Consider the following 12071-nt stretch of genomic DNA (forward strand, 5'->3'; position numbering starts at 1 on the left):
GCTGAAATCTGGGGGGAGATTTTCAACACTCTCTGGTGCTAAATTCCTTCTAAACATTTAGTAATCCCTTTACTGTTGGGAGGAAATGTCTCTGGGCAAAATATCCAAGGATTGCTCCTAGGAACATAAAGGAAAAACACCCACATTAAAATAGTAGTCTGATTCAGAAAGCCATATTTAGAAAAACATACTCTTTCATGTCTCCTTTTCTTACTTTTAAATAACCAAAATCTGGGAGTTGGGGGAAAAAAAAGGCATCGAGAATAGCCATCGCGAGTGGGGGAAGGAGCCTAGACTCTTCCAGCAATAATAAAGAGTATCAAAACACCCCTAAGTTATGAGTTGTGTTAAGGACAGGGTGGGAGAGAAACAGGATTGAAAAGGGTAAAGATCAAGGGATTCTTTGTCTTAGAAGACCCAGGAGGAAGCCAATAAATTCAGAAGGTACTTCCCAGCTTCCTGTTTGACTCACTGTCCCCACCCCATATGTTCAAAATGTGACATATAAGATTTTGGAATAAATACAGGGAAAACACATTATTTTACCTAGGATAAATTTTTTGGGGGGTACAAGAAGGGAAAAATATTAAAGTTAACTTGAGCTACTAAAACTCACTATGACACTATGAATATAAAATGCTGGGTAAGGAAAAGAACAGAGAATGCTACAACTACATGGAACTGAAATAAAGAAGGTCCCGGCAAATTAATTTTAATGACTGACCTCTTATATAAATGATACCTAATACTAAAGATATAAGACATAAATCTACTATGCACACATAAGAAAGTTTTAAATTCAGAGATTATCATCAGAAAAAGACTGGCTTTTGACCCCAGCTCAGCACAGATGACTATGAGCGGCCGAGCCTCACACACTCACGTTGGGCAACAGCGCCTTGAATTCGGTAACCCAAGATGATGGCTGCTCTCTGGATGTCTATCTTGTTAATCAGATCTGAAGACTTGACTGCGCTGAGTCTCTCTCCATCTTGATCCTCCACAAAGTAGATGAGCTGCACAGGATTGTCATCTCCCTCGAGCCTTGACACATTTACCACCTGAAAGATAAGAGAAACCATTAGCATTTTAGAAGCTCACATTTCCAGATGCCCTTTCTTGGGAGCACTCAACCTTGACTGTGTTACCCAGGATTTATTCCTATCCTCCTAATAAGGTCATTACACCACTCCAGATCCCAGAATCCCCAAGATGCTCTCTTGATGAGAAGAAAAACAGTTAAAATGAAAGCTCCTCTCTGCAGAATGACAAGTGTGCTTTGTTTTGCTCAAAGTCTTCTTTGAGACAAAAGAGCAAAGAGGGTACATAGAATATACCAAGTCCAGTCTAGAACTGCTATCAACCAGCTCCAACAGGTCACAGCAGAGTGCCGTTGTCCTCCCTACACCCCTGGTTCTCTGAAACTATTAGTGGTTCGAGCCAATCCTTTCTCAAATCTATTAGCATTTTCTCCCTGTTCTTCTAGGGCAGAGTTTCTCAACCTTGGCACAACTGCCATTTTTGACCCAGATAATTCTTTGATGTGGGACTACCCCAAGTATCATAGGATGTTTAGCAGCATCTCTGCCCTCAACTCACTAAAGGCCGGTAGCAATAGCCATGTCCTTCCTCACCAGCTGTGAAAACCAAGTTTCCAAACATTGCCAAATGTACCCTGCGGGGGAGGGGGGCAAAATCATCCCCTGTTGAGAACCACTGCTCTTGAGATAATAAGTCTTATTAATTTTTCAATATCCCACTTTCAACAAGAGACAGGTCATCCAGACAGGAATCAATAAACAGCAGATTTGAACAATGCTGCAGACCAAATGAACCTGACAGACAGACACAGAACGTTCCATCCAATAGCAACACAATATACATTCTTCTCAAGTACACACGGAACATTTTCTAGTGCAGATCATATGTTAGGCCATACAACAAGTCTCAAGGCGGACATGAGTTTAAGCAAGCTCCGGGAGCTGGTGATGGACAGGGAAGCCTGGCATGCTGCAGTCCAAGGGGTTGCAAAGAGTTGGACACGACTGAGTGACTGAACTGAACTGAACTTCAGTACTTTGGCCACCTCATGCGAAGAGTTGACTCATTGGAAAAGACTCTGATGCTCGGAGGGATTGGGGGCAGGAGGAGAAGGGGATGACAGAGGATGAGATTGCTGGATGGCATCACTGACTCGATGGATGTGAGTCTGAGTGAACTTCAGGAGTTGGTGATGGACAGGGAGGCCTGGCGTGCTGCGATTCATGGGGTTGCAAAGAGTCGGACACGACTGAGCGACTGAACTGAACTGAACCAATAAAAAGAGACAGGACTCAAAAACTATAAGTGAAAGAGAAGACATTACATTAATACCACAGAAACATAAAGGATCAAAAGAGACTACTGTGAACAATTACATGCCTACAGATTTGACAACCTAGAAGAAATGGATAAGTTCCTAGAAACATACAAGCTACTAAGACAGGATCATGATGAAACAGAAAATCTGCTCAGACCAATAATGAGTAAGGAAATTAAATCGGTAATCACGAACTTCCCAGCCAAAAAAAAAAAAAGCCCAGAACTAGATGATTTTACTGATGAATTCTATCAAATATTTAAAGAAAAATTAATGCCAAACCTCAAAATTTTCCAAAAAATTGAGGAGGAAGCATTCTCAAACTGATTGTATAAGACTAACATTATCTTAATACCAAAGCCAGGTATAGACACTACAAGAAAAGAAAACTACAGACCAGTATCTTTAAGAAACACAAATGCAAAAATTTTCAACAGTCTTAGCACACCAAATTCAACAATAAATCATACAATCATATCAACAGATGCAAAAAAAAAGCATCTGACAAAACTCAACATCCGTTTATGATAAAAACTCTCAACAAATTGAATACAGAAGAAACATATCTCTATATAGAAAAAAATCATAAATGGCAAATCCACAGCTAACACTGTGCTCAATGGTGAAAGGTTGAAAGCTTTTCTTTTATGATCAGGAATAAGATGAGATTCTCCACTCTCACTACCCCTATTCAACATAATACTAGAAATCCTAGCTGGAACAATCAGGCAAGAAAAGTAAATAAAAGGCACTCAAGTTGAAAAGGAAGAAATAAAATTGTCTTTGTTTGTAGATGACCTGATATTATATATAGAAAACCCTAAAGACTCTGCAAAAAAAAAGAAAAAGAAAAAAAAAAAACCGTAGTGGAATGACCAAGTAAATTCAGTAAAGTTGCAAGATACAAAATAAACATTAAAAAATCAGTTGTATTTCTATATACTAATAACAAAATACCTCAAAAAGAAACAGTCCCATTCAAAATAGTATCAAGAATAATTAACTATTTAGGAATAAATTTAACCAAGGAGGTAAAGATCTGTATACTGAAATCTATAAGACACTGATGAAAGAAACCAAAGAATATACAAATAAATGGAAATATATCCCATATTCATGGATCAAAAGAATACTATTAAGATGGCCATACTATCCAAAGATATCTATAGATTCAATGCAGTCCTTACCAAAATTCCAATGGCATTTTTACAGAAATAAAACAACAATCCTAAAATTCATATGGAACCACAAAAGACCCTGGTGACAAAAAAGCCAAGAATACTCAATGGGGAAAAGAAAGTCTTTTCAATAAATGGAGTTGGGAAAACTGGATATTCACATCGGAAAGGATAAAACTGGACACCATCTCACACGCAAAAATTAACTCTAAATGGAAACACCTGAAACCACGAAACTCCTCCCTGAAAACATATGGCAAAAGCTCTGTCATTGGTCTTGGCAATGGGTTTTGGATAAGACATCCAAAGCACAGGCAACAAAGCAAACATAAACAAATGGGACTGCATGTTAACAAAAAAGCCTCTATACGGCAAAATAATCAACAAGATGAAGAAGCAATCTATGAAATGGGATAAAATATTTGCAAATCATGTATTCAACAGGGGGTTAATATTCAAAATATATTAAGGAACTGATAAAACTCAATAGCAAAAAAAAAAAAAATCTGATTAACAAACGAGCATCAGCTCAGTTCAGTTCACTCAGTCGTTTCCGACTCTTTGCGACTCCATGGACTGCAGCACGCCAGGCTTCCCTGTCTATCACCAACTCCTGGAGCTTGCTCAGACTTATGTCCATCGAGTCAGAGATGCCATCCAACTATCTCATCCTCTGTTGCCCCCTTCTCCTCCTGCCTTCAATCTTTCCTAGCATCAGGGTCTTTTCCAATGAGTCAGTTCTTCACATCAGGTGGCCAAAGTATTAGAGCTTCAGCTTCAGCATCAGCATCAATCCTTCCAATGAATATTCAGGACTGATTTCTTTTAGGATTGAATGGTTTGATCTCCTTGCAGTACAAGGCACTCAAGAATCTTCTCCAACACCACAGTTCAAAAGCATCAATTCTTTGGCACTCAGCTATCTTTAAAAAAAAAAAAAATAGCTTTGACTACACAGACCTTTGTCAGCAAAGTGATGTCTCTGCTTTTTAATACACTGTCTAGCATCAGGGTCTTTTCCAGTGAATCAGTTCTTCACATCAGGTGGCCAAAGTATTAGAGCTTCAGCTTCAGCATCAGTTTTTCCATTGAATATTCAGGGTTGATTTCATCTAGGATTGACTGGCTTGACCTCCTTGCAGTCCAAGGGACTCTTAAGAATCTTCAACACCACAGTTCTAAAGCATCAATTCTTTGGTGCTCTGCTTTCTTTATGGTCCAATTCTCACAACCATACATGACCACTGGAAAAAACCATAGCTTTGACTAGATGGACCTTTGTTGGCAAAGTAATGCCTCTGCTTTATAATATGCTGTCTAGGTTGGTCATAACTTTTCTTCCAAGGAGCAAGTGCCTTTTAATTTCATGGCTGCAGTCACCATATGCAGTGATTTGGGAGCCCAAGAAAATAAAGTCTGTCACTGTTTCCACTGTTTCCCCATCTATTTGCCATGAAGTGATAGGACTGGATGCCATGATCTTAATTTTTTAAGTGCTGAGTTTTATGCCAGCTTTTTGACTCTCCTCTTTCACTTTCATCATGAGGCTCTTTAGTTTCTCTTCACTTTCTGCCATAAGTGATAAAGTGATATCACTTTCTGTGGTGTCATCTGCATGTCTGGGGTGATTGATATTTCTCCCAGCAATCTTGATTCCAGCTTGTGCTTCATCCAATCTGGCATTTTGCATGATGTACTTCGCATATAAGTTAAATAAGCAAGGTGACAATACACAGCCTTGACATATTCCTTTCCCAATTTGGAACCAGTCTGTTGTTCCATGTCCGGTTCTGTTGCTTCTTGACCTGCATACAGATTTCTCAGGAAGCAGATAAGGTGGTCTGGTATTCCCATCTCTTGAAGAATTTTCCACAACTGGCTGTGATCCACACAAAGGGTTTAGGAAAGTCAATGAAGCAGAAGTAGATACTTTTCTGGAATTCTCTTGCTTTTGTGATGACCCAACAGATGTTGGCAATTTGATCTCTGGTTCCTCTGCCTTTTCTAAATCCAGCTTGAACATCTGGAAGTTCATGGTCCATGTACTGTTGAAGCCTGGCTTGGAGAATTTTGAACATTACTTTACTAGCATGTGAGATGAGTCCAACTGTGGGGTAGTTTGAGCATTCTTTGGCATTGCCTTTCTTTGGGATTGGAATGAAAACTGACCTTTTCCAGTCCTGTGGCCACTGCTGAGTCTTCCAAATTTGCTAGTGTATTGAACGCAGCACTTTCACAGCATCATCCTTCAGGATTTGAAATAGCTCCAGTGGAATTCCATCACCTGCATTAGTTTTGTTCGTAGTGATGCTTCCTAAGGCCCATTTGACTTCACACTCCAGGATGTCTAGCTCTAGGTTGAGTGATCACACCATCATGGTTATCTGGGTCATTAAGGTCTTTTTTGTATAGTTCTGTGTATTCTTGCCACCTCTTCTTAATATCTTCTGCTTCTGTTAGGTCCATATCGTTTCTGTCCTTTATTGTGCCCATCATTGCATGAAATGTTCCCTTGGTATCTCCCTTGGAAACAAATGGGTATAGGATCTGAACAGACATATTTCCGAAGATACACAAATGGCCAATGGGTACATGAAAAGGAACTCAATATCACTAATTATCATGGAAATACAAATCAAAACCACATTGAGATATCACCTCACATTTATTAGAATGACTATTATCAAAAGCACAGGAGATAAATGCTAGTGAGGATGTAGAGAAAAGGGAACCTTTGTGCACTATTGGTGGGAATGTAAGTTGGTACAGCCACCACGGAAAATAGTGTGGAGGTTCCTCAAAAATTTAAAACTAGAACCAGTATATGGTCCAGGAGCTCCACTTTGGAGTACATATCCAAAGTAAATGAAATCACTGTCTTTGAAAAGATATCTGCACCCCAAGTTCACTATATTCAACAGGCAGGACATGGAAGTAACCTAAGTGTCCATCTATGGACAAATGGATTAAGAAAATGTGATATGATACATATACATGCATGTACACACACAGTGGAATATTATTCATCCCAAAGAAGAAAATCCCATCATTTGCAACTATGTGGGATGAACCTTGAATGTATTACGCTAAGTGAAGTAAGTCCGACAAAGACAGATACTGTATGATCTCACACCTGTGGAATCTAAAAAAGTCAGACTCATGGAAGGAGTAGCTTGGTGACTGCGAGGGTGGAGGGGAAGAGAAATGGGGAGATGGTGGTCAAAGCGGGTACACTTCCAGTCAACCAGTTCTAGGGATCTAATGTATAGCATGGTGACTACAGTTAATAATATTGTACTGCATACTTGTTGCTAAGAGAACAGACCTTAAAGTTTTCACCACATACACCAATAAAGTAAATATGTGAGCCATGGATGTGCTAACTAATCTTGTATTAGTAACTGTTTCACAATGTATATATAAATCAATGGAGGAGGAGATGGCAACCCACTCCAATATTCTTGCCTGAGAAATCCCATGGATAAAGGAGACCCCTACAGTCCATGAGGTCACAAAAGAGTTGGTCGTGACTTAGCAACTAAACAACGTACATAAAGCATATCATCACACTGTACACTTTAAACTTACACAATGTTATATGTCAATTACTTCATAATCAAGTTGGGGAAAAATCTCATAAATTCATTATCTGCTGGGTCACACAATACTTTAATTTGTCCCAAAATTTGTATCTCTCTGGTGTTAACAGGGAATCCTGTTACATCAGTACTTCAGAATCTATGACACTTGATATATCACAGTTTTGCATAAACATAGCTTTCTATTTTGTTTCTATTTCTCTTAGTAATATGCAACAACTTTACGGCCTCTTTAGACTCTAGCAAAATAGTGGGCTGACATTCTGAGAGAATGATCAACGGTAACCCCAAGCCCTCTATTTTAGACATGTAATTTGAATGTCTGGTCTCTACATTTGCCATTGGCAAAATGTAGCTGCTACTTTTCTAGCCACAACACAGAACTGTAATAGTGCCCTGTGCTCTGGACATGGCTGTTGGCCTCTTTCTTCACCACTGGAAACTTCTGGCAAACTTTGGGCCACTATTTCATGATTTCATTGTGAACGCCTACTTCCATATCATGTATAATGATCCTTTACATAGGTCCAAACTCTTGTCCCTGGAGAATCTATTCTTTATACCTCTACATCTTAAGAACGGCTCACCTGTTCAGCCCTTCATTTGCTGTTTCTAGGCTAGTTCCTTGACCACTTCTGCTCCCTAACCACCTACCTCCTCCCTCAGAACTGTGCTGTAGTAGCTGATTTTCATTAGCCTTAGGATGGAATACTATAAAGGGCTACTGAAACACAACAGATTATATCCACCTGCCTGTCTACCTATGTGCCTACTTATTCCATTGTAAAGTTCGGATAAGTTTTAGAAATGCTTCTTCTTGCAGAAACCATACAAATATCCAGTGACATCTACCTTGATTAAAAATGCTACATGCTTCTCCAATCTGAAAGTAACAGTCTGTAAAATCTAATCCCAACATCCTTTCTAGATGACTTATCATATTAATATCTGAAATCCATAAAACCAGGCTGTGACAGTCATCATTTGGGGCAACATTTTCTATTTTATTTTTTTTTTAATATTTTCTGATCAAAATCACATATTCAACTATACAAATTATATGCTCATTGGAGAAATTTTGAAGAACAAGAAAAATAAGGATAAAGAATATAACGAAAATCACCTGAAACTCAATCAACCAAAGAAAATCACTGCAAATATTTTGGCATATTCTCCCCATCACTTTTTAAATAACATGTACATTAATATTTGGATTACACTGCATATATTCATTTGCAGCCTCTTTTTACTTGAGCTTTTTTCTATATTCTCTAATCTAAAAAAAAATGATAATGGGACATTCTAACATAAAGATTTCACTACAGTTTATTTGCCCATTCTCTAATTGCTGGACTTTGAGTTTGTTTTAATACTTTCACTTTTACACATTATGGTTTTTTTTTATTTTAACACCAAAAATACTTTGTGTTGAGGTATAGCAGATTAACAACATTGTGATAGTTTCAGGCGAACAGCAAAGGCACTAAACCATACATATAAAACATGAACCCATTCTCTCCCAAACTCCCCTCCCATCCAGGCTGGCACATAACACTGAGGAGAGTTCCGTGTGCTATGCAATAGGGTCTTTACACATTATGGTCTTTTTTCTTTTTTTTTAATTAAATTTATTTATTAGCTTTATAATATTGCGTTGGTTTCTGCCAAACATCAACACGAATCAGCCATAGCATTATGTTTTGATGAAGAGTCCTGGTTGTACATAAATCCTTGCCTACGTCTCCATGTTTGGTCACTCTAAAGCAGAAGACATGTAGGGTATGTTTTCTAAGCAATTCATTAGATGGCACCATTAGCCTAGGATGACTTGGTTAACTTTCACATATTCCACATTTCTATCTTAGGGAACTTGCACAGCTAATTAAGCATATCATTATGAAATTTTATGGTCCTCTATAGCTATTTTATGTGCATAAATTAACCTTCACCCAGACCTTGAGCTCTATGAAGCCAAGGCTGCTAAATAAGGCAAGGCTTTTTATGTTCATTTTTATTCTTAGTATTACAGTTATTTGTTTAATATTGCTCTCATTTATTTTTAGTTTTTCAATTTCTCCATATTCTATAGCATCTGGCAAAGAAACTAGTTTAGAAACCTAACAACCACCTTTCTGGGAGGGAAAATAAAGAGCAACATTTCCAGGGGAAAACTTGGTAAAAGAGCTGAGGGATGATGGTGATGCTGGTTCTCAGCAAAATGGCCAGCTCCCCACCCAAGTGTCAGCTTCACATCTTTCTCTCTAAAGCCTCTAAACCACCAGCCTCCACGTCTCTGCACGCTGGGGTTTCACCCTGGCTTCTTGTCTCTGAAATGACATAGCTCTAAATATCCCATTTCCCTAGCTTTAAAAGTCAGCATGTGGTAAAGACGTAAATCCAAAATAACATAATTCATATCAAGATGGGAATTAATTACAGCCCCAACCCTCAACTCTTGAGCATGTGCATTTTTAAATGAGTCACGTTTCGATTCAAATGGATCTGTCATTGCAACCTTTCTGCCAGTTTATGTAGTGAAGACAATTTGGGTAACAAGAGACAACCAGGGCTGGCGGGAGGTGGGGAAGACAGAGCGCTGGGATAGAGGACAGTACATTTCCTCTTTCCCGTCTCGAAAGGCCTCTCACAGCTGAATGATTTATCTCTACGATGCTATCAATAATGTGCACCATTCCATAAAATCAGGTCATCCAGCGGCAATCCATTTATACATTCTTTGTGGTCCCTACAAGGCCATTTGCTGCATTGACCAATTATTAAGGACTCGGGAAGTATCTGTCCAGACTCTAGCGGAACGAAATGCTGACACATTCACTGCTGCTTAAGACAGCAATCAGTCTATTTATCAAGACTTTTCTCCTGGCATTTTCCATTTGCGTGAAAACATGGCCCATTTTTAGACGGCTCCTCTCTCCTTCCCCTCCCTCCTCCTCTGGCCTTCTCCCTACCTGCACCATGTTGTTCCCAGCAGCGATGGTGGCCCTTCTCCACATCCGCCTTCTGGTGGAAACTTCGCTGAGCAGCTGGGCCAGCTTGCGCTCCATCTCAGCTTGAAACACTTCATTCTGGAGTTGCTTCTCAACAACACCCAGGAGGACTACATTTAAGGCGAAACACACACAGGCCCCCAAACAAGTTAACAGTGGAGAGGAAAGAGTGTGTGTAAAGGAAATTAACACAGGCTTACTATAAAACGCCGATCCCTAGGAAGGAGACATTAAAAGGGGAAAGAGGGAAGACGAATGGGGTGCGGGAGAGCCTCAGGAGGGTAGGTCATGGGTCTTATCTCTAAAGTTCACAAAGACTGGTAGCCAGAAGTCCCAGGAGTTGAGCAATGCAGGAGCTTTGGAGCTGAGAGTTCCTACACAAGATCAAATGTTTTGTCTGCACTGATTTCAAAATTTCTGTAAATGGTCTGAGCTCATATTCTATCTTGACTCAAGATTCAGACTCATTAACTGATTTGAGATAAGGAAGCCTGTGTTCAGACATCTGGATTATCTAAACAGACAACGGCTTCTCAGCATGATATAGAAGAAAAGAGTCTGAGTTTTTCAGCCAAAACTGGCTCAAATTCCCTTTGAGACAGGACCATGTGCAAGTCACTTAACCACTAGGAAAATTATTTCAAAAATAAGGCCACTGTACCATGCAAAGAGGTGGGGCCTTCATCAGGCATTATGTTGTACGTGAGCAATGAGAACTTGCAGGGCCCAGGAACCTGTCCATAGTGATGATCCCCACTTTGCAAGCTTCCTCCCACAACCAGTGACGTACCAGGCTGCTCCCACACTGTCACAGGCTGGGCATCTTTTACTCTTTTGTGTCCCAAGTTAGAAACCCTTTATCTGCAATTCCATGGCTATGAATATCTGACCCAGGCCTACAAGACTTTAAAACATGCTTCTTAACTGCTCACCAAGTTACCTTATTTGCCCTTGTCAAACCAGAAATATGAGGCTTTTAGGGGATAAGAAGAGATCCTTGCTTTGGAACCTTGTCCTGCTCTGGTCAGAAGACTGTCAATTCCTCTTAGACTTTGTCCTGGACTTGACGTATGAGTTTTAAAGAAAGCCAACCCTTTCTGTGCCATAACTCAGTGGGACATATTCTCACGGTGGAATCTGAATCCCTTTTCTCATGCATTCTTTGCCAAGAATCTAAGGTACATGTTGCCCTGAATTTAGGACTCAGAAACAGGAAAGGCGGTGTCCCTCTCAGTACACCAGCACAGGCTTCTTCCTCTTACAGTTTCTCAAAACATTATGTAAGTTAAACATACCTGTTCTTACCCAGGAGGACTTCAACAGCTGAGATAAGTTGAGCTGCGGGTACTGGAAGGCTATAAGAAGGAAAGAGTTAGAAAAGGAGAAAGATCTGTTAAAAAAAAAAAAAAAACATGTTTGCAACAGTCAGAAAGGTGAGTGTTCTAGGGAGCAAGGGATAAAGTCACAATATGCCATCTCTCCTTCACTAATCAGCTCTGTCTGTGGGAGCAAGGCTAGGGTGCCAGGTTGGGGTGAAGGCAGAGACAGTGACAGGGTCCTGAGCATGTCAGCCTCCAGGAGAAAAAGGGAGAAAAGGAAAGAAAGGGTGACATCATGGGACACTGTTTCACAGAGCTCACCCATAAGTTCCCCTTGAAATGTCACTGTTCCAGAGCAACCAGCTTTCACTCCATGTTCCTCAGAGCCCTGGAAATTCCCAGCAATGACTCAGCCAGGGTAAAGTGACCCAATGTCTGGCATACCTATTAGTCCATCCATACCTGCATAATGTATCACTGAAAGCTGCTATTCGTAAATAACAATTTCATCCCTGTCTACTTCTGCATTTTACAAGTTATTCTTTTTCATTTAATTAACACTACACTAAAATACGATAAGGGCTTCCCAGGTAGCTCAAATGGGAAGG

The 12071-nt window shown here is 39.8% G+C and overlaps 1 protein-coding gene across 2 annotated transcripts in view; it reads right to left on the reverse strand.

Moving 5' to 3' along the window:
- Window positions 1-12071, reverse strand: part of KIAA1549 (KIAA1549 ortholog) — a 125860-nt gene that overhangs the window by 56802 nt on the left and 56987 nt on the right. For both annotated transcript variants that reach the window (XM_004008294.6, XM_042248890.1), the window contains exons 7-9: window positions 11440-11499; window positions 10106-10254; window positions 884-1061 (exon numbers count right to left, since the gene is read on the reverse strand). In XM_004008294.6, coding sequence (XP_004008343.3) covers window positions 884-1061; window positions 10106-10254; window positions 11440-11499 — 387 coding nt within the window. The remainder of the gene's footprint in view (window positions 1-883; window positions 1062-10105; window positions 10255-11439; window positions 11500-12071) is intronic.

This window comes from Ovis aries, chromosome 4, assembly GCF_016772045.2.
Source record: "Ovis aries strain OAR_USU_Benz2616 breed Rambouillet chromosome 4, ARS-UI_Ramb_v3.0, whole genome shotgun sequence".
Classification (NCBI taxonomy): Eukaryota; Metazoa; Chordata; class Mammalia; order Artiodactyla; family Bovidae; genus Ovis; species Ovis aries.